Source organism: Juglans regia, chromosome 14, assembly GCF_001411555.2.
Source record: "Juglans regia cultivar Chandler chromosome 14, Walnut 2.0, whole genome shotgun sequence".
NCBI lineage: Eukaryota > Viridiplantae > Streptophyta > Magnoliopsida > Fagales > Juglandaceae > Juglans > Juglans regia.
Window position 1 is genome coordinate 24,241,002 of NC_049914.1, and position 22,855 is coordinate 24,263,856.

General features: G+C 36.6%; 3 protein-coding genes across 5 annotated transcripts; 1 reads left to right on the forward strand and 2 right to left on the reverse strand.

Annotated features, from left to right (window-relative positions):
- The first annotated feature begins 483 nt into the window (after window positions 1-483).
- Window positions 484-14,008, forward strand: LOC108994650 (protein VACUOLELESS1). The gene is made up of 15 exons (XM_018969945.2): window positions 484-1,451; window positions 1,529-1,819; window positions 3,281-3,420; window positions 4,827-4,932; window positions 5,026-5,118; window positions 6,962-7,051; window positions 7,137-7,250; window positions 7,438-7,545; window positions 7,626-7,699; window positions 10,750-10,804; window positions 11,495-11,676; window positions 11,937-12,066; window positions 12,367-12,469; window positions 13,388-13,485; window positions 13,607-14,008. Exons 1-15 carry the CDS (start codon window positions 651-653, stop codon window positions 13,769-13,771), a joined length of 2,550 nt encoding a protein of 849 aa, XP_018825490.1. The 5' UTR covers window positions 484-650; the 3' UTR covers window positions 13,772-14,008.
- Window positions 14,009-14,516: 508 nt separating this feature from the next.
- Window positions 14,517-15,599, reverse strand: LOC108994645 (F-box protein At4g18380-like). Its single transcript, XM_018969936.2, has one exon. The coding sequence runs from the start codon at window positions 15,597-15,599 to the stop codon at window positions 14,517-14,519; it is 1,083 nt and encodes a 360-aa protein (XP_018825481.2).
- A 1,554-nt stretch (window positions 15,600-17,153) lies between these two features.
- On the reverse strand, window positions 17,154-22,131 carry LOC108994646 (serine--glyoxylate aminotransferase). 3 transcript variants are annotated; one of them, XM_035684951.1, is made up of 7 exons: window positions 22,002-22,114; window positions 20,468-20,667; window positions 19,904-20,185; window positions 19,087-19,371; window positions 18,032-18,398; window positions 17,657-17,867; window positions 17,154-17,476 (listed from the first exon to the last, which is right to left on the reverse strand). In XM_035684951.1, exons 3-7 carry the CDS (start codon window positions 20,106-20,108, stop codon window positions 17,339-17,341), a joined length of 1,206 nt encoding a protein of 401 aa, XP_035540844.1. In that variant the 5' UTR covers window positions 20,109-20,185; window positions 20,468-20,667; window positions 22,002-22,114; the 3' UTR covers window positions 17,154-17,338. The 3 variants fall into 3 exon arrangements, with proteins under 3 accessions (XP_035540844.1, XP_018825482.1, XP_018825483.1); XM_018969937.2 differs by lacking the exon at window positions 20,468-20,667 and having other exon boundaries at window positions 22,002-22,131; XM_018969938.2 differs by lacking the exon at window positions 20,468-20,667 and having other exon boundaries at window positions 19,904-20,199; window positions 22,002-22,115.
- Window positions 22,132-22,855: the final 724 nt, after the last annotated feature.

Sequence of the window (22,855 nt, forward strand, 5' to 3'; positions counted from 1 at the left end):
TTTTAATAATATTATAATATCTTTATTTATTTTTTAAATATTTAAAAATATTAAAAATATATATATATAATATATAAAAACTCAATTTACGTATCGGTAGCTCAGCTGGAAGCGGTGGACGACGTCTCATTAATAATACAGTCGGCATAAATGCTGTACAATTATTTAAAAAAAGAGTAAAATGTATGAGAAATACTTTGGGTTTCAAATTCGAAACCCAAAACATGTCTCGAATGAGATTTTTTTTTATTTTTAGAATGATTAAAAAATATTTTTAATTATATTGTAAATTTTTTAATTTTTTTAAAAATATTTATAATGATTAAAAAAATATTTAAAATAAAAGAAATAAAAAATTAATTTTTTTTTTTTACCTATTCGGGACACTTTCGGGCTCCATCTCCCGGAGATGTAGCAGTACCCAAAATGTATTATTAAAAAATTATTATTATTTTTTTCTCGGCTCAATTTTTCGATTCCAAATATGATCAGAAGTCCAGTCCGAACTGAATTTCACCTCTCTAAAGGTTAAAACACCTCAAAAAGAAGGAAGAAGGAAGCCAGAGAACTGAGAAACCCAATCCATGAATCGAAGCTCTCCCATCAAGCCTTCACCCTAATATTTTCGATCCCCCTTTCCTTTCCTACAAATGGCGAACGTCTCGGTGGCCGCTGAGTGGCAGCTCCTCGGCGATCGCTATTACCGCAAACCTGATCTCTACCACCCGTTGCGGTGGAAGCACATCGACCTTAGTCGTAATAAGGTCGCCTGCGCTCCCTTCGGAGGGCCCATCGCCCTCATCCGGGACGACTCCAAGATCGTCCAGCTCTACGCCGAGTCTGCCCTCCGCAAGCTCCGCATCTTCAACTCCGCCGGTGTCCCACTCTCCGACACCATCTGGAAGAACCCCGGAGGCCGACTGATCGGCCTCTCTTGGACCGACGACCAAACCCTCGTCTGCATCGTCCAAGACGGCACCGTTTACCGCTACACCGCCCACGCTGAGCCCCTTGAGCCCAACTTCTCGATCCTAGGGCAAGAGTACCTGGACGAGAACGTGGTCGAGTGCGTTTTCTGGGGAAACGGTGTCGTCTGCGTGACGGACGCTTGCAAGGTCTTTTCCATTGCTGATTTTAAGAGCAAAAGCCCGAGGCCATTGAGGCTTGCGGACCCGGCACCGGAGGGGATCGAGGAGCTGCCGCATTGCGTCGCCGTGATCGAGCCCCAGTACACCATGTCCGGGAACGTAGAGGTTCTTTTGGCGATTGGCGATGGGGTGGTGATGGTGGAGGAGGACGAGGTACAGCCGTTGCCATTGCCACCCGGCGATGGACCGCTTCAGAAGATGGTGGTCTCAGGGGACGGGAGGTTCGTCGCGTCATTTACGCACGATGGCCGAATGGCGGTGTACTCTACGAGGTTCGAGAAGATCTTTGAATACGAATGCGAGGTTCGTGGCGTCATCTTTTAAACAACGATTGTGTAGCTTATTTGAAATCTTTATTTATCTTGTTTTCGTGGGTACAGTCAGCTCTTCCTCCTGAGCAGCTAGCATGGTGTGGTTTAGACAGTGTGCTACTGTATTGGGATGATATGCTTCTGATGGTGGGTCCTTCTGACGAACCGGTGCGCTACCTGTATGATGAACCAATAGTTCTTATCCCCGAGTGTGATGGAGTGAGGATATTGTCTAACTCAAGTATAGAATTTCTACAACTGGTGCCTAATTCCACTGTATCCATCTTTAAGATTGGGAGTACATCGCCTGCTGCTTTACTGTATGATGCTTTGGATCATTTTGACAGGCGCAGTGCCAAGGCAGGCTTCTCTCTCTCTCTCTCTCTCTCCCCAACGTTTTCAATAGGCAAACATAATGGCTAACTTCATTTTACATTTATTTTGTGTGATTTCATTTGCTTGGTTACTATGTTTCTTTATTCATTCGCCTCTTCATTCGAAAGCAAAGATTTGTCTTCCTTTTATTTTTTGATAAGTAAAATAAAGTTTTAGTAAGGCTAAAACTAGGAAACGTCCATGCACATAGGAAGTATACATCAAAGAAGAACAAGAGATGAATACAAGGAAATCATGAAAATTGGCCCCATTGAAAACAATAGCATGGCCCCAAGACATAAGGAATGGAAAAATAAACATCTAAGGTCTTCCTTTTATTTTTGAGTTGTCAAAAAATACACTGATAAAAAAAAAAAGTTGTCAAAAAATAAAAGAAAGCGTGGAATGATTGTTATGGAGTGGTGCTTCATGTGCAAGAAAGCTGCAGAATCAGTGGATCATCTACTTCTACATTGTGATGTGACTAAAGTGTTATGGGATGGTGTGTTTAGAAGATCCGGACTGACCTGGGTTATGCCAAAATCAGTGGTAGATTTACTTGCATGTTGGACTAGAATTCATACTTGCTCCCAAGTGGCAGCTGCATGGAAGATGATTCCTTTGTGCATTATGTGGTGCATTTAGTTGGAAATGAATGTGAGGTGTTTTAATAATAGGGAATGCAATGTAGAAGAACTCTGGAAATTTTTTATGTGTTTCTTGTTTAGTTGGTTCAGCTATTGTACTTAATGGAGGGGCTGTCTTTGAGTTTTTGTCCTCGTTTTTCTAGTATTAGAATGTATTTAGGCATTTCTTTGGATACATCATGTGTACATGGACTTTTCCTATTGCATTTGATGAATAAAATTTTTACTTATAATAAATAAATAAATAAATAAAGAAAATGAAATGGATCACATATAATTTGTCAATACCAAAAAGATGGGCTGTTGGACATAATATTGCTGCTATATGTAAGAAAAAATTTCAGCAGCCATTATGCTTAATGGAACTAGTGTTCATGACTTTCTGTTTTTAATTTATGGTTCCTGGAATGTATTTAGGTGCTCTTTTGTATACTTCCTGTGTATATGGGCTTCGCCTACTTCATTCGTATCAATAAAATATGAGATTTTTAAATATACCAAGTTAGACCAATTTTTCTTAATTGCTTGCTGTTGGACACTGTTATGAATGGTTTACCTGTTGGTGCCTCTTTCAAACCTACTACATATGTAATTTACAAAAGCAATGTGTCAATTGATTGAGTATTTAACATTCATGCACCGAAGTTTTACTCATTCTTTTGTCCTTTTTATTTTTATTGGTCTTGTAAAACAGTGTAGAAAAAGAACTAGACAAGCACTTTTTTTTTGTAAGTAGAACCACATAAGCACGTAGGGGTTTATTATATTTTGGTGTGTCTAACAAAGTATTGTTTGCCAGGCAGATGAAAACTTGAGATTGATAAGATCCTCCTTGTCAGAGGCTGTTGAAGCATGTGTTGATGCAGCTGGTCACGAATTTGATGTTTCACGACAAAGGACACTGCTAAGAGCTGCCAGCTATGGCCAAGCCTTTTGCAGGTGTGTTTGGTTTGCTGATGCAGTGGCATTCCAAATGAGAACAGTTTTAGATGTTAGCACTGGACATCATTAGTTGACTACCTTGCTCATACTATTGTATCTTGTTACAGAATACATATGTTTCAGCTTTAGTTATTGGGGAATCCATGCTTAGACATGGCTGGATGGGGATATATATATAAATATATATATTTGTGGCATCAGAACTTATAAAAAAAAAAAAAAAAATTGTGGGATCAGATCAGGTCCTCAGGATATAGCTAAAACTAAAATCACGTTTGGGGCAGGTTCAGCTGTGTGATTTCTAACCATGCGACAGTTTGGTTGGAAATGCATGCCTGTCTCAGACCTCTCCATTGTCATTCTTAAGTACAAAGTTTAAGATCAACATTAATAACTGTTTCTAGTTCTTAAATAGGTGTATTCACATATATACTTCCAGTGTACCTGGGCTATGCCTACTTTCTTTATCAATGAAATAATTTATTACTTATCAAAAAAAAAAAAGATCAACATTAATTGCTTCACGGTATTTTTTTTGGCCTCATTGTCGTTGGGTCATATGGAAATGTAAAGTTCTTCTCTTGCACTCTTGCTCTCATTTTGCATCTCAGTCAACATTGAAACAAACAGTTTCAGTGATCCAAATTTACTGCACAATTGGGGTGAGAAAATATTGGGGGGAAGAGGAAGTCAAGAAGTGAGTATCTGAAGGCTGGGACATATAAGACTATGTTTTGTACAGACTCCTGTCTAAACTGGTTTACACGGATTCTTTTTATATATTTGGATTCATGTGAGTGCTGTGTTTCAACTGGTTTATGGAGTAGCGGAAGGCTGGTAGATACAAACCAAGTTTCATACAGAATTCTGTCTCAACTGGTTTACGTGGATTCCGTTACATTTCTTTTCTTGGGGGGTCGGGGGTGGATGTGTGTGCATATATATATATATCCATAGGAGATGAAATAGAGAGATTTTGTCATATTTTCCCTTCTTGTTCCTCCAAGTAGTTGGGATTTATGGCTTTGTTGAGTTTGTGGTTCTTAACGTGGAGGTGACCTAGGTAGCATGCGAACACATGGTCTTTTGAATGGCTTCTCACATACTTAATGTTGTTGCCTGAGTTTATTCTCTGTGAAGTCTGTATTTTTGTTTTATAAGTAAGAAGTAATTTTATTAGAAACGGATGTGTGAAGTCCGTATTTGGTGATATTTTACTAGTTTTGAGCATATCATGGTCTCGGTTGCCTGTATTTTATGCAATTAAGATGAAATAATTCCTTTTACCTATTAAAAAGTAATTCTTACTCTGTTAATGGCATGTTTTTAAAGTCTTGAAAGAACAAACATATTTTTTTCTGATTTTTTTGCTCTCGGTAATGATATCCAGTTGGCTTTGGCAGCAATTTTCACCGTGACCGTATTCAAGAAATGTGTAAAACTTTGCGAGTCTTAAATGCTGTGCGCAGCCCTGAGATTGGCATTCCTCTCAGTATCCAGCAATATAAGGTTTTCAAAATTTACTGATTTTTGTTTACAATTTCAGCATTGAACTTTTATGCCATTTTGTTGATTTTAACACTGAATAATTTGCTGCCCCAGCTACTTACACCGTCTGTTCTGATTGGTCGTTTGATTAATGCACACCAACACCTTCTTGCCCTGAGGATATCAGATTACCTTGGAATGAATCAAGTAAGTTAATATATTCAAATAGACTTTATAAATATGATAAATTTGCACTGTTGCTTTTATATATTAAGATCTGTATGATATGATGTAGTGCACTGGAAACTTGTGAAATTGTGGTAATGTCAAATTGAAGCATGAAATTATTAGCAATTCTATAAGATCCATCTGAAAAGTAGTGAATCAAAGATCTTAACTTATTCTTTTACTAATCATGGTGAAGAGCAAATTTTATTTTTTTAATTTTTGTTGGGGAGGGGCGTGGGCAGTAGTGCTTGCTAGCGGGTGAAGATGCTCTTTGAGAGATGAAGAGTGTGATATTCCATATGATATGGATAATGGTAGGTGATGTATGAGATCCCACATTGCTTGGGAAGAAGAAGTTCTTGCTCTTTATAAGGTTCCAATGGGGCTCCAATTGCATCATTGACTAATCCTTTTGGAGTATAGGTCATGTGTCTTGGACCTTCCATTGGGGCATTACAAATGGTATCAGAGTCTATCCCAACAAGAAATGTGGGACTTGAGCCGTACCACCTACAATGGACAGACCTGACGTGGATGTTGGGAATTTAAGGGGGGTAGATTGTGATACCCCATATGATATGGATAAGAGTAGGTGATTTATGAGATCCCACATTGCTTGGGAAGGAGAAGTTCTTGTTCTTTATAAGGTTCCAATGGGACTCCAGTTGCATCATTAACTAGTCCTTTTGGAGTATAGGTCATGTGGTTTGGTTTGAGCCTTCCATTGGGGCGTTACAAAGAGTGACATGGGCACGGATGTAAGATGAAGTCAGATGTAAGAGAGATGGGCTGATTGTGAATATGTATTAAGAACTATGACAGTTAATTAACAACTTAGAGACATGAATCTGTGGAATTATTGTTGAACCTTTAAGTCCATACTTTTAACCATTGAATACTCTTTTTTAATTTTTGATAAATAATATGTAATTTTATTGCTATGAGAAGAAACTCAAGTACACAAGCATACAAGAGAATACCTTTTAACCATTGATTTCTCTGCTGAAATTGATGTCCATCTACCGTGGTCATAAAAGTGTAGTTTGAAAGCAGTGGAGACCTAAATAAATATCTAAGTAAATTGTTTGTAAATTTGCACAGGAGTTTTGGTTTGGACAGTTATTGATAAGCTTCTAGTGTTAACTATACACTTCTTTACAGAATTTTATAAAAAATATGTTTTATTCTAAAGTTGTACTTTACTTGAACGAAGTTCTACTTTGAGATCAGTAAAGTAGCCGAGACAAATTTTTAGGGGAAAAGAAGGTACTTGAGGTAGTGATATTGAAGATGTTCTAAGGAAAAAAACTTCTGAGATTAACCTCTTTCTTTTATTCTTTGGAACATTCAGCAGGCTGTGACAAGAACTGTACTATATCCAGACGAAGCTACTGAATTAACAGCACGAGCTTAAAATGTCTGTTCCATCTTTTTAAACTCATCTGCCACCTTTAACTACAAAAGCTCTTTCTGAAAACCAAGAAAAAAAAATCTGACAAAATATTCACGAGATGAAATATTGAGGTTACTGATTGGATGTTCATATCCTGATTCATATGCCTGAAAATGATAATCTTTTCTATGCAGTGCCAATGTATATAATGAGATAGCATTTGAATATATTTGTATATGTCCATGTTCTTGATGCTTTGTTGGATCTGTTCCTGACTATTGACTGTCATATTTGCTGGTGTCCCATTATTATTTTGTCAGCTATTGATTTTTTAACCTCCATATGGTTGCTGCCTTATATCTGAGAATTGAAAAGGCATAAGTCCATGTATGTGTTAAATCCTTTTTTTCCTAATTTGGTTTGTTGTAGGAGGTGGTGATAATGCACTGGGCATGTTCAAAGATAACTGCTTCATTAGCAATCCCTGATGCCACTCTCCTCGAAATCTTACTGGATAAGGTTGTCAATTACTCCAAAACTTTATGTGATTTATGTTCATTTCATTCCATGTAAACATCTTATATCATGTCCTTTTGAGTTGCAGTTGAAATTATGCAAAGGAATATCCTATGCTGCAGTTGCTGCCCATGCTGATAAGAATGGCCGCCGGAAATTAGCTGCTATGCTTGTTGAACATGAACCACGTTCCTCAAAACAGGTTTTTATTCTCTTTCCTTTTCTTTCATTTGATTGAAGTGCACTTGTGGGGAAAGATCTCCCTCTCTCATTGACTAAAAAATCTGCTATGTTTTGAATACCCCCTCCCCCAACAAAGGAAAAAAAAAGAAAGGAAAAAGTGCTGCGGCATTTTATGGAAGTTTCTTAGTATGATTTTTTCACTTCAGGTCCCTCTTCTTTTAAGCATAGGAGAAGAAGATACAGCTTTGATTAAGGCAACTGAAAGTGGTGATACTGACCTAGTTTATCTTGTTCTGTTCCATATCTTGCAAAAGGTAACACTTCAACAGAAACAAAAAGTTCTATTTGTAGTCATATACTAGATGCTATTGATGGGCTCTTCTATTTGATGCAGAGGCAACCATTGGAGTTTTTTGGAATGATACAGGCCAAAACCTTGGCACGGGATTTATTTATAATTTATGCACGGTATGTATAAACTATTTTCTGATTTAGTGTATATTTTTATTTTAGTTATCAAAAGTTATATATATTTTTTGATTAGTAAACAATAGTATTAATAAAGGATAGGCAAAGCCCAAGTACACAAGATGGTATACAAAGGATTAGGCCTATCTAGGTCGTTACAGTGGAAACAAGAAAATCCTGAAAATTTAGGCCATTAAAATCAACAGCTAGAGCCTAAAGAAATAAGGTACGGAAAAATAAAGATTTAAGCTCCTCTAGCGTCCGCTCCTTATCTTCGAAAGTCCGCTCATTACGTTCACACCATAGGCACCACATAATGCATATAGGTACCATCTTCCATACGGCTTTGATTTATGGAGCACCAGTCCAGCTGGCCAATAACTCTGCCACTGAAAACGGCATCACCCAGCTTAACTCTAATCGACTGAACACTTCACTCACATGGCTCTCGCTGTCTTACAGTGTAACAAAGGATGATTCACTATCTCGCCAGCTTTCTTGCACATATAACACCAATCTGAAATAATTACCCTGCGCTTTCGCAGATTATCAATTGTCAATATCTTACCCAAAGCCACTGTCCAAGTGAAGAAGAGAGCTTTGGGGGGTGTCTTTCCTCCACAATCTTCTCCAAGGGAAATGCTTATTTGGAAGAGCAGTAAGGGCCTTATAGAAGGAACTAACCGAGAAAACGCCCTTACCCGCAGGTTTCCACCATAGTTTGTCAGCTCACAGTCCATTCAGTCTCACAGAATAAACGAGTCTGAAAAAAGTCTCAAAACTGTCTAGTTCCCAATCTTGAGCTGCCTTAATTAAAAGTGACATTCCATTGGACTTGGTTCCCTGATCGAACTATAAGATCCGCCATTAAAGCTTCTCGGTCGCATGCCACTCAGAATATGGATGGGAAAGAATCCATTAGGGCCTCCTCCCCGCACTAAATATCTCGCCAAAATTTTATGTGAGCACCCTCCCCCATCACCAGTTTAGTATGGCGAGAGAACAACCCTCACCCTCTTCTTATATGCTTTTAAACCCCCACACCATAGCTCCCATTCCCCTTTTTAGTACACCAACCCCCCCAACCACTACCATGTTTGCAATCAACCACCATTTTCCAAAGAGCTTCCTGTTCAATGTTATATCTCCAAAGCCATTTTCTGAGTAAGGCCCGATTAAACGTTCCCAAGTTTTTTATCCCCAAACCACCAGAGGGAATTGGCCTACACACCTTATCCCAGCTGACTAAATGAAACTTGAATTCATCCCCCATCCCACTCCATAAAAAGTCTCGATAGAGTTTTTCAATCCGTGCCGCCACGTTTGCTGGAAATAAAGACAAAATAAGTTGGTAAGTTAGAAAGAATACTCTTAATAAGAGTCACCCGGCCTCCTTTTGACAAGTACACTTTCTTCCATCTTGCCAATCTTCATTCTATCTTTTCAATAACAGAGTCCCAAACAGATAAAGCCTAAGAGGCAGCCCTCAATGGCAATCCCAAATATGACATAGGAAGAGAAGCAACCTTACACCCAAGTGTGCTGGCCAAATGCCGAGTGATACTAACATTACCGACTGGTACTAGCTCTGATTTCTTCCTTGGAAGTTGTCTTTTCTAGGTACTTTAGTTTGCAAATGTGAGTGAAAAGATTATGGTTATTAGAGTCTTGACACATTAGGCATTAAAGGTTGCCTAGAGCTGCATGCAGGGTGAACTTTCTGAACACATCTTGGAAAAGTAATGCACATGATCTAGTGACATAAATTCTTGGAAATGCACACGAAGAAAGGCCATCGTGGGGGGTCTAAAACACTTTTCAGAGAAAATGAATTCTTAAAATATATTTGTGGAAAAATGAAGATATAACATGCAACGAGTTTTTATGTGGCTTTTTGATTTAAGAGAACGTTTATACCTGCTTTTAGATTTAAATTCTCAAGTCTCAACTGTAGGAAACAGTTGAGCTGCATATGGTAACAGGATTGTTAACAAAGACCACCATAGAGAGAAGACACCCCTCAGCACTGGCGTTGGGGGGCGGGGTATTTTAAGGCATTGCAGAACTTTATATTTGATCTTTATGAATTAATTTGCCTTTGAACTCAAACGTTAAAATAGAAAATTATGTTAGTCTTACTTATTCAAGGATATTATCATTAACCACTTTCAAGAAATTGGACTTTTTAGTTCAGTAGAAAAGATTGGCGACAGGTTTTTGAGCTGATGGAAAAAAAGAAAATATTTTTACTAATGGGGGGGAGGAGGGGGGGCAATAAGGACATTAATATTGACTAGAAAGGGAGGGGGAGAAGATGACAATGAATACGATGCAAAATACCATATTTAAAAAAAGGTGAAACGAAATGAAAATATTGGAATTATGCTTTGTTCATCTTTTGTTCAATCAGAGAATACAAACATGTGTGTTCCGTAAACCTTACAGCATGAGTTAGTTAATCGCTGATTTTGCAGAATACGCATGTGGTGGAAGAATAAGCAGATTTTAGCTTAAGAGTGCGCTTACTGTTGTGCCCTGAAAATTACTAAAAGTATGTGCAGATGTGTCGTCTAGGGTAGTTGAGTGCATGGCCTCTCCTGATGTGGTGTGAGGCATGTGGGCTGCAACTTAGTATGGATTTTTTAATATGCACTTTTACCGTAGTCAAAATAAATTGTTTGCTTTCAAGGGATCTCGTTGCATGTTGTCTGTTTTGTGCACATGTTTCTGATGCAGGATAAGTATTTCTTAATTTTTTGGTTTTCCTCGTGACTTTAGTTTCGTGTGTTTTCAGTTTTTCTAAGAACTCAAGGATTTTGGTCTTTTACCATAAGATTGAGATTGATGGCATATAGTGAAACAAATTTCATCATTGAATCACTGAATAATTGAGATGGTTTTAGTAAAAGGAGTTTTCTTCTGTGCTCTTTTTCATTGTGTGTTCAAGGATTTAAAGAGACGTGTTCTTCTCTTTTCTTTTGCTTGTGTTACATCATTGAATGTGGTGTTTTGTGCTTGTGCATGAATGCTCACAATGTTCATTGTTTCAGGTGTTATAAGCATGAATTCCTGAAGGACTTCTTCCTATCAACTGGACAACTCCAAGTATGCTTAAATTCTTTGAGATTGGTGATTGATATTTGATCTACACAGACACACATATGTATTAAGTTCTTTAGAGAGTATATCTGTATTTGAAAGGTCGTGTAGAGAGTTGGAATCCTTAGGTCAGTTATTGTATCCTCTTTTTGTGATTACCATAAAAACAGAGTTTGGTGTCAGAAATGGCTTTGAGTATTGGATTTAGGTCTTCCCGTTACAAAATTCTAAAATATATTAATAGGTATGACAGGATGAGTGTGCCATCAGAAAAAAAAAAAAAAAAAAATGGGAGGAATGCTCTATGTAGCCGTCATTGTCATATACCTCCTGGTTTTACTTGAGATCACGTTATTTTCGCTTCCTTCCTTCCATCCATTTGATTTCTTAGTTTTATTTAGTATTTGACTTAACATATTAAGGCTCCGTTTGGATAGTGAGATGAGATTAGATGGTTTTAGATGAAAGTTAAAAGTTGAATAAAATATTTTTAGAATATTATTTTTTAATATTATTATTTTTTTGGGATTTGAAAAAGTTGAATTGTTTATTATATTTTGTGTGGAAATTTGGAAAAGTTGTAATGATAAGATGTGATGAAACCGTTTCTGTATCCAAACGGTGCCTAAATTTTCTGATGGTAATCTCTGTTTGTTGGAACATTAATTTTGATTATAATGTTTTCTGGTTTCGAAGGAGGTTGCTTTTCTGATATGGAAAGAATCATGGGAACTAGGAAAGAATCCCATGGCTAGCAAAGGATCTCCACTCCATGGTCCACGCATAAAACTTACTGAGAAGGCCCACAATCTTTTCTCAGAAACGAAGGAACATACCTTTGAGTCAAAGGCTGCTGAAGAGCATGCAAAATTGTTAAGGTGAGAAAAGAATAACATTTTTTATTCGCACCACTAGATGCATAAAATAATTATTACTGTAAACCTGCCCTTGGTTGTATCAGGCTTTAAGACAAAGCATGCTATAGTTCTTTATGAGGTCATACTACAATAAATGTATGCAAATAATCACTTGGGGTTTAGACTTGGTTATTTACATTTTACACCACTACTTGATGTATGAAAAAACTATTATGCAAAATGAAATTATTCTTAATTCTGATTACTTCCTATTTTTCTAGAATACAACATGAGTTGGAGGTGACTACAAAGCAGGCCATTTTTGTTGATTCAAGCATTAGTGACACAATTCGCACGTGTATTGTATTGGGAAATCATCGAGCTGCAATGAAAGTGAAAACAGAATTCAAGGTCTGTAAAGTTCCTCTAATGCCTCCTAGGGTAAAAGCGAAAAAGTGTTTCTCTTATGCCTAATTCCATGTTTTTCTAAAGCAATGAAGCTGAGATATTGGGTGCGACGAGATCAAGCAATTGTCAACATTTTTAGTTGTTTACATGCCATCTATGTGGTGTACTAGATGCAATTTGAACGTTACTGATGTTATATCATCTTGTGTACTTGGGTTATTGCCTATCTCTATTTATATAATATCGATTACTTATAAAAAAAAAAAAAATTTTGAACGTTACTGATGTTGTTACTTGTCTCAGGTTTCTGAGAAGAGATGGTATTGGCTTAAGATCTTTGCTTTGGCCACGATCAGAGATTGGGATGCACTGGAAAAGTTCTCAAAGGAGAAGAGACCGCCAATTGGTAAGGTTTCCAACTCCTAATTTAGTTTTAGAAAGCAAGGTAAACAACAATACTGTTATAAAAAAAAAAGGAAAGCAAGGTAAAGAGGAAAACACATTTCGTGTACTTATAAAAAAAAGAAGAAGAAAACACATTTAAAGTCTTGCTGCCTTTATAATGATTACGTTGTAGATTTATATTGTCGTTTACATTCAAAGAATATTTTGGTGTAGATGGCAACAATTATTAAGTTTTGCTTCCAATTATGTGTTATTCTGATTCGGGAGTATCTGAATGTTTGTATCTGATAGCTCAACTCAAACAATCAACAAAACATCGGACAACTTTAAATATTTACTATTTAAAATCAGTTTGAGTCTTATTAAATGTCTGCTACTGTAATAAATAAAGGAAAATGCTAGTTTGCTCTCTGGGTTTGACCGTTTGTGCATTTTTTTAAATGTTTAAAAAAGTTAGTATAATGAATTTGTGTATTTTTTTAATTTTTAAGGAATGTTTAATTTTCTTTTTTTTTTTAAAAAAAGGCAGAACTCCCAGAGGTCACGCCCAGCGGTAAGTGCTGGGCGGCACAGTATCATGGTCCAACAATAAATGATCTACCATCCATGGTCACGTGCAAATTTTAGTGGGAGAGAACCCACTATATCCCAATATTGTTTTCATATTATGAAATCTAATGGATTCAGATTGTTTTCACATCATATACATATTATTTCTTGGTCTTGAGCTTTTGTAATTTTTTTTTTTTGGTAGAAATGGGGCATTGAAAATGTTTTATAGACACAAATTGCCAAAAACAGAATTCAAAAGCATATTTATTTTCCATTTAAAAGATGAAAAGTAGGTGTAGATCTTTTGTATGTTCTTTCATGACATACTTCATGAATCAATTACCTAATTGTTCTTCGCTGCAAACAGGCTACCGTCCATTTGTGGAGGCCTGCATTGAGGCAGATGAAAAAGGCGAAGCTCTAAAATATATCCCCAAACTCACAGATCCTCGAGAAAGAGCTGAGGTAAATAAACCTGCAATGAATTCAATAATGTAGTGATATACCTCTGGCCAAACCAATTATTGCTCACTCTCTGTTTTGCACACAACACTCTTACCTTAAGCTCTTGTTTAATATGAAACAGTCTTATGCTCGGATTGGCATGGCCAAGGAAGCTGCTGATGCTGCATCGCAGGCGAAAGATGGTGAATTGCTTGGTAGATTGAAATTGACCTTGGCACAGAATGCAGCCGCTTCATCAATTTTCGATACGCTTCGTGACAGACTTTCCTTCCAAGGAGTTTCATAAACTTCCAACTTTTATTTTTATTTTCTCATCTTTGCAATCTTTTCTTTGAAGCTTTTTTTTTTCCCCGTGTATTGTGCAAATTTCTCCTTTAAGTTGTGTATATTGGCGAATGTATGTAGTAGAGACACCGTAGTTTCGTTTCTTGAGATGATTAATGCCACTGAAAGTTCAGTCCACCATACCTGTTATTATACACATTTGGTGGAATTTAAGTGATTATTGGTTGAAGTTTAATTATCGAGAATTGTTACAGCCTACAAAAGTAAACTCACAAACTCATAATTTCATATGATATATGGATTTACTTTCCGACAATAAAAGTAATTTTGCAATCTAATATACCACATCAAACAATGTTAGTCTGTGAGTTTATTTTTTCAGGACATCTGTTGCTAAAACAGCTTAAAAGCATGCGTTGGTTTGAAATGATATTAAAACAACTTAGATTGGGTACAAATGAGGTGTTAGTAAAAGAATTAGTAGTACATTTATTTTAATAGCAAGAAGGTAGGACACGATATATACATATGTTTAAATTATGGCCATTGGATATAAACCAGAGTTCTTGAAGAGTTCATATGCTGAATTTATGAAAACTAGAAATACTATTTATCAAAGTGTTTTTCTCGCTATGGAAAAGCAAAAAGTTAACCTAATAATTGATGATAAGTAATGCAACATGAGAATAAAGTGGAATGAAAGGGCTGCGTAGTGCGTATGGCCACAAAACTCCTGCATTTACAACTCAAAAGGAACTCAATTCCATTACAAACTTGGTCTTCCTCTTCACCATCTCTCCCACAGCTTCACCAAAAACAGCCTTATCTTCATGATCCTCCTCTCCATCCAAATCACCCACCAACAAATCACCATCACTTTTTCCTTCTCCCCTAGTCACCCCTCCATTAACAGGCCTGATCAGCGCAACTGTCACTCCTTTCATGACAATCCCCGATGCCGGAAACTCCATTACAGGCTCGTACCATAGCTTCATGCACGAATTTGGTATTGGAGTCCTCTCCGACGACGTCCCCATCGAGTTCATAGTAATAATATTCCTCAGCTCAACGATCTGTTCTTTCGCCATACAAAGCTTCCCTTGCTTACTTGCATCCGTAACAACAACGCTTTGAAGCGTGCGGCACTTTGCAACAATCTCTTTCAACAAGTAGTGCCTCACGGACGCAGATACCAAGCAAGATATTGTCGACATTATTCGTGACTTTAGCACTTCTTCGCCTAAATATGGTTGAAAACATTCTTGTTCTTGTTCTTCTTGATCACGTACTTCGTTTCCAGTACTGTTTGTTGATGAAAGTTTCTTCCTTTCAAAAGATGTTGCCCCAAGGATTACGCAACTCTTGAGCTCCTCACCAAATTCAGCTTTCCACTTGAGCAATCTTAATGAATGTTCACCACCGTCAAATTCCATGTCACAGCCAATACAAGGTAGCTCTAAATGCAAAGCCTTTACCCCATTGAAGTTTTTCAAAACTCCAAAAGGGGAATGGTATAAGAAATGGTTAGGCTTGAAGTTTGTAGCGTGTCTAGCAGAAATGATATGGTGAAGAAATCGAACGAGTTTTGTGACCAAATTCTGCCCAAAAACCTTGAAAACTTTTTTGGGTAAGCCCCCCCTGGGTTTTGGATCAGGCACAACACGAGGGAGGGGAAGAAAAACAGTGTCAATTTGAGGAATAAGAGAAGCAAAACGCTTCGAGACTGAGAGGCATCTGATTAGAGTCTTGGCGTCAAGGAGTTTATTGCAGATGAGGAGGAGAATTGCATCTGGAAGACGATCAAAATGATCTTCTTGGTTGGAATCCATTGACTTGGGTTATGAGGGAGAGGCAGAAAAGATCAAAAGAGTGGGAAAAGTTATATATAAAGGGTGCAAACAGTTTGGTGGCTTTTGTAAGAGAGAGAGGAGACTCTTGTCTGTTAGAACAAAGTCCATGGTACTAGAACACGGTTTTAGTAGGACCAAGCTTCTATGTTGATAGTATTAAGGAAGGTGACACAGATTATGGACATCTCAGCTAGCCGAAATCTTTGTAGATATTTTCTGTATTTAGAGCCTACCCGTAAATCATGCATACACTTTCTATAATTGATTTTTGTAACCATTGTATATCTTAGCCATTAAGTCTGTATATTTTCCTTAGATAGAATTGTAGTCTTCTATAAACATTGCTCTTGAGAAATGAAACTGATGTGGGAAAATTTCCATTGAAAACACTTGCAGTATTATTTCTTCTATATATAGAGGATGTTGTGGAAGGAAACAACCTTATCCGATTCTAGTTTTGGGGAAAGAGAAAAAATAGAAGTAAAGAAAACGAGGCAACAACAAACTATGGTGCAGCTAAAAGTAAATTAATTTAGTGGATGTGTTGCGTGGCATGCTCATCCTAGGATGCCAAATTAGAAGGTGGATAATGATCAGTGGCATGCCCCCAAATTAGGTGCTCTACTGGATATTATATTCGTTAATTGTGTCTGATATCCACCAGAGTTAAACCTTATTGATCATCAATCATTTTATTCATTATTTAAAAAAGAGAAGTGCTACGAAAATAAATAGATTATACAAAAGTAAACTCACAAAGTGACGTGACTTCATATGATCAGTTAGATCTATTTTACGATAAAAGTAATTTTATAATCTGATATACCTCATCAAACCATGTCATTTTGTGAATTTACTTTTGTATATTTGCTAAAGTATAGGATCTAATGAATGGTTGATGAACAATATATGATGGAAGTAAAATCAGAGTGACATAACTTTGGGAAAAAAAACCCAACTCTATATTTGTATGGTATCTATCTTTTTTTCTGCCGAACTTTATTGAAGTTTCCTTGTAATCCCCGTGGAAGAGTTGTAACTTTTCTATGAAACAAAGCTCTATTTCCTTTTAAAGGTTATGTAAAATACATCCATCTTGCCTTTTTACTTCTTGAATTCTTGGAAGCTGTGATTTGAAGGAGATAAAAAGAAAAACTAGCACAAGCGATGATTAGATTTTCTGCACAGGAATCATTGTATTGATGTTAGCATGAAGTGATTCATCATTTACTCTCAGCAGCTGGTAAAGCCATATTGCAGAAATTTAATGAGTGGTAGATCTTGTTTAAGCAGTGCCTTAATTTTTACTCCTACTTTAATAAATTAATAAATTATTTTTTCAAGTGAGTTCCAGATGTACCCACTTTTTTTTTTTTAAGGGAGTATATATTCTAAAACTGTAAATATCATTTTTTTTAATATTTAGCTGTTTAGTTTGTATCAATATCCTTGAAAGACATTTTCTAATCTTTTAGCAGGCTTGATAAACGTTATATTTTTAGCCAAGTGAGTTTATAATGAATCTCATGTTCGGAACATAAAAGTAGAAAACATGATTGAACTTAAAGATGTGTCCAAATACAGGACAATGCAAGATGCATTGTGCATTAAATAGGGAACGTGGTGAGCCTCAAAAGAGTGCAAGTAGAGGAAATTATACATTTTATACAAGGAGATCAGCTGAAGGAAGCCACGGAAGAAGAAGTGATTATTTGGACTCAAATCCTGGAAGGGATGAGTGGGATGTTGTTCTGCAAGTATGCACAAGCTGCAGCTACTCCACTACCTAGCTTAACCGGGTAGCCCACATCCTTGAGTATCATCTCCACACCAGCAAGACAACCCAATAATTGCAACTGAAAAAATGGAAAAAGAGCACCAGATAAAGCCAGGGAAATTCATGAAGCAAATATGTGTTATGAAATGTAATTTCTGATTATTTAGGATGGAACTTTTCCAAAAAAGAAAAATATTTAGAGACAGAAAGAAACTGAGATTAGGGCTGTGAAAACAACAAGATTAGAAAATTAAAATACCTCATTCAGATTTCCAAGATGCCCTATTCTAAAAACCTTCCCAGCTACTTTGTTCAGGCCCAGACCTAAGCTTAAATTGTATCTCTTCCATCCCCTTCTAACAATTTCCGAACTATCAATATAGGGAGGAACTACAACTGCAGTCACTGTGTCACTGAACCATTCCTCCTTTTGGGTGCAGTTCTTCAAGCCCCAAGCCTCCACAGCAAGTCTGCATTTTTAGTTTAGAAGGACCAATCAGAATTCATATTAAAAAAAACATATGGAAGATATACATCACAATGTTTTCCTTGCAAGTCAACCATCACATAGGAAGTGAGATTCTCAAATTATCACTTAGTTGCAGAACTGATAAAGATTCAAAATATGCCTCACCTTGTTGCTTTGCCCAGACGGCTATGCCTTGCAATCACATTGTCAAGTCCTTCCTCAAATATGAGATCTAGAGCTGCTCTGAGTCCATACAACAGCTGGATTGAAGGGGTGTATGGCCAAAATGTTCCCATGTTGTAGAACTTCAAGTAGTCCTTCCAGTCAAAGAAAACTCTAACTGATTTTGCAGTTTTAGATGCCTCTAGAGCTTTGGGGCTTGCACACACAAAACCAATCCCAGTGGGAAGAGAGAGAGCTTTCTGAGATCCAGTTAATGAAACATCTATACCCCATTCATCCATTCGGTAATCGAGAGCACCTATTGAAGACACTCCATCAACAAGGAAGAGGGCCGGATGCCTGTAGTCATCTGAGAGTTCCACAGAGAACATAAGAACCATCTTATAAAGGAGAAAATCAGGAGATAAGGGATTAAGGTATTAAAGTTGTAAAGTGACAAGTAAATTGTATGAAATATCTCTATATAAAGATTTAATTGAAAAGGTGATGCAACCCAATTAAGTATTTATACTTTGCGTACAGATTGTAGGAAGGGATCTGGACATACAGGCAATTCTATACCCTAGAATTTGGACAAACGTGCAACCTCATGGCTAGTTTATGATAAGGAAAGGGCTCTGGTTAATATGCTCCTATCGTCCATGAAATGTGCAGCCAGACACACCCACACAGAGAAACATCCATGCGAACAAAATTACCTGATGATTGAATGATCTTAAAAAAACATAATGCATCAAAATATGTCTACTCTTCTCAAGCAAGTATCCACTAAAAGAGTTTGCATACTTGACAGAAGAAAACGCTTATCAGTCACCAAAAGTGTTCCAACAGAATATAGGTTATTTAACCTTTCTAAAATATTCATTTTGGTTTGGGTTTGAACAATGAATGATACCATGCCAAAACAAAATTATCACACAATGATGCTTTCAGTTTGGCTGATTAAGCAGGTTCACGTGTTCATAACTCCATATGCAAAGGCAGCAATCTTTACAAATAATCTTTATCACAAAAAATTCATTAGATGATACACTTACCAAGGATTTTCCTCACTTTTGCCAAGTTATTAGTAACTCCCGTTGCTGTCTCATTGTGAACAATGCAAATTGCCTTTATGGTGTGTGCAGTATCTGCTGCAAGTTTTGATGCCAGAATATCAAGGTTGGCTCCTTGGCCCCAGTCACTTTCTATGACATCAACATTGAAGTTAAGGCGCTGCTGCTGATCTATCCACAGCAGACTGAATTGACCAATGAGGAAAGATACAATTCGATCTCCTGGAGATAACGTGTTAGTAAGTGCACTCTCCCATGCACCAGTACCTGAACAAAAAACAGCATCATTATTTACACTTATATACAGACACACAGTAATCAAAACTCATAAAATTGCGACTAGTATTCCAACCCTGGCATGAATTGAGTGAGCTTGAAATCACCACCGACAATTTTCTGGGAATATTACAGAATTAAAAGTATGGATTTGGTATTTTAGAAAAGCACATAGACAGTACCTTTCATCCTTGAAACCAGAACAAATAGAATGTGAGGAAATTAAACAAGTTATTTTAAGAATTAGGTTACCTCTAGGAATGATGTAAACAATCAAGATAGCCAATTTTATAATTGCAAACCTGTCGTCACTCAAAATGAATTTAAATCAAATGAAATGATACACGTTTCCTTCTTTTGAGATATGGTCATGTTTAATGCATTAGAAAAGTAAGCCAATCTGAAAATAGAAACTCAATCTTCATGCTGATTAAGGAATGCACTTCAATGAACATGAAATCTTTGCAAGAAAACCCTGTGCATGAAAAAATAAAATCTTTAAGGACGTCAATGAACACATTACCTGTGGTGGGGATAAGAAATGGAGTCCCACTAGTAGTCTTGAAAATTTTCTTCACATCCTCAAGCAGAGTTTTTGTCAATGCAGGGACAGCTGGAGAGCGGTAATCCTCATTATTTCTATTCATGGCCCTAATGACGGGTTCCGGAATATTGACTGGCCCCGGAACAAAGAGATGGTTCCTCCCTGGTCCATACACATAGTCCATCTTTCCCCTCCTGAAACTTCAATGTGGTATTGAGATCTCAAAAATTCCTCACGCTTTCCAGCGCCAAAACACTTCAACTGCAAAAACCAACCTAACAAATTAATCTTATATAGCCTTCCATTATGCCTTTTCCTGAAGTCCCAAAACATGCAATCAATTACATGAATAGGAATTTTTTATGCCAAATACCTCATCTATGTAAAACTCAACTGAAGGAAATGAAAATGGTCTATTCAATTGTTGAATTAGTTGTGAATAAGTAATGTTAAGAATCGAAATGGTCCTTGTTATTCATAGTTATGGAATTATAATTGGTGTCAGGAGTAATATACGGATTTAAGAAGAAGAAAGGCACAAACCTCATAATATTAGGATACAAGTAGGGGGATGAAATGGTAAATCAATATCAGATGTAGGACTCTTTTGAGTCTTTGTGACTATTTGAAGAAAGACTGAAAAATCTTGAAGTAGAAGAGAAGTTGATTACTCTTTCCTAAGCATCTGGAAAAATATACATTTGGTGACCCAGATGTAGGACAGCTGCCTGACTTTTTGCTTACTTGGGGGAAAAAAACACATGGAGACAAAAAGTTAATTATAGTCGTGAATTTTTGTTTACTCAACAATTACAAAAATCTCAAGAAATCTTCATATCCAAACAAGCTAATAAAACTCCAACATAACAGTGTTCCTACAAAAATAACCCTGGACTTGAAACATGGTGACAATAGACCTTTTATTCCTGAATGGTCAAAGGAGTACGTAGGCAGTACCAAAAATACACAAGTGAGACACATGCACGCACGCAGGCACATACACACACAAAAGAGTATAATTGTAGCATTACAGAGGCCTCTTTAGTTTTCCTTCATCACCTCTTATTAATTAAGCTATTTGAATTCAAGACTGCAGTGGGAGATTAAAAACTAAATATCTCTAAATATTATAGGATCACTTATCACCAATCTTTACAACCAATTTAACGTTCCCCCTTAAAAGATATTAGATTCAACCAATATGAAGAGACGATAATTGCCATAATATTACACTTGTAAAATAAGGATTGTATCTACGTCCAGCATTCAAAGCTGGTTAGTGGTTAATGGTAACAAAAAAATGGAAAAAATAATAGGATTTTAGTAAAGATAATTTTATTGTTTACTTAATAAGAAAAAAAGGATAATTTTATAGACTTCGGAAAGACATTAGTTTTGTAGCAATATACGTAGTAAGGGCAAGCCATTTTATGAAAGTGGTTTCCATTGAATAGAATAAATGGAAAGTATTAACGGAACTCTTTGTTTAGTTTCACAGCCTTTCAACTGAAACCTCCAAAAAATCCACTTCAAGATAATCGATAATCATAAACGAATAGATAGAACTAAAAACCAAAATAGATGATCGTTAAAAAAATTAACTGAAGGACCACAGTTCAAAATTCACCAGCCCTTAATCTGCTCTTAACTTCTCCATTTCAATATACCAAAGAAAAAAAGAGTAAAAAACAGCTTTTTATTGGAAAAACCCTGATGAAATTAAAAATGTCCAATTTCCTCAGAAACATGTTTTGCCGGCCCTCTATTTGATGCTCCCCCAACTTCCTCAATAAGACAAAAGGTGGGAAAAACGTAACAAAGTTTTTCTTTGTTTCCTTTTCTCTTAGACATATTTTGGGGTCAGTAGAACCATTAAATTTCAGACGGACAGAGGAAAGACACACAGAGACTCCCAGGTAGGTACTTATAAATATTGTTGATCCCAAAAACTATAAAAAAACTAAGACCGTAATACACATATACACATGAACATGTAAGAACAGAAACATATATACATATATAACAAAACCCATATATCAGACAAATATACTTTGTGTAGAAGAACAAGTGGGATTACCTGTAAGATTGCACCAAATCCGTATGCCTGCTTTCTTTCTCTCCCTCTCTCAGACTCACTCTATCTAAGTTTTGCAGAAAAGGCTAAGAGGGATACTCTGAACCTTACAATAAGGCAAGCGTCAAAGAGAAATTTTGTTCTTATAATAGCGCGGGAGAGCCAATCAACACTGTCCGTGGACCCTACTTGCTTCTGCGTGGCAGATAAGAGCACCCCGAATGACCCCATCTTGCGGCTAAGATCCTGCGAGTGACATACAGACCCTCGAGTCTGCATGGGATTTGCACCTCATAATTTTACTTCACTCCTTTTTTGTCTTTTCAAGAATTTCCCATTAATTTCATTTATTTTCTTTTAGCTCTTATATGCACAAGACAAAGGAACCTGACAAAAAAGAGATGATATATTATAAATGAACCCACAACTTCCATATATATTTTCTTTTCTCTCTATTATATACCATCATCCATGGAGATGGTTGTATTAGAAATGAAAAATTATATTTGCAAACTGGTTCTCACATTTTATATAAGATTTAAAAATATATTTTTACAAATCAAACTTTGTTATATCAGAGTATGAAAAGTGTCTATCCTCACTCTTAACTAATTACTGAATGTGATAATTAGTAGTAAACAAATTTTTTTAAAAAAAAGGAGTTGTAGATTATTCTAAACACATTTTTCTTTAGGGGAAAATAAGCATTACAGTGCATAATCAAGGCCTTTTCCTCCTCCTTAATGGATGGGGGTATTAATTGTATGGAGTTAAGGACTAGTGGAAGTAAATGGGTATGGAGATAAGGAAAATAGAGGGGCGTCATATAATTTAAACAGAGAGAGAAACAATATGAA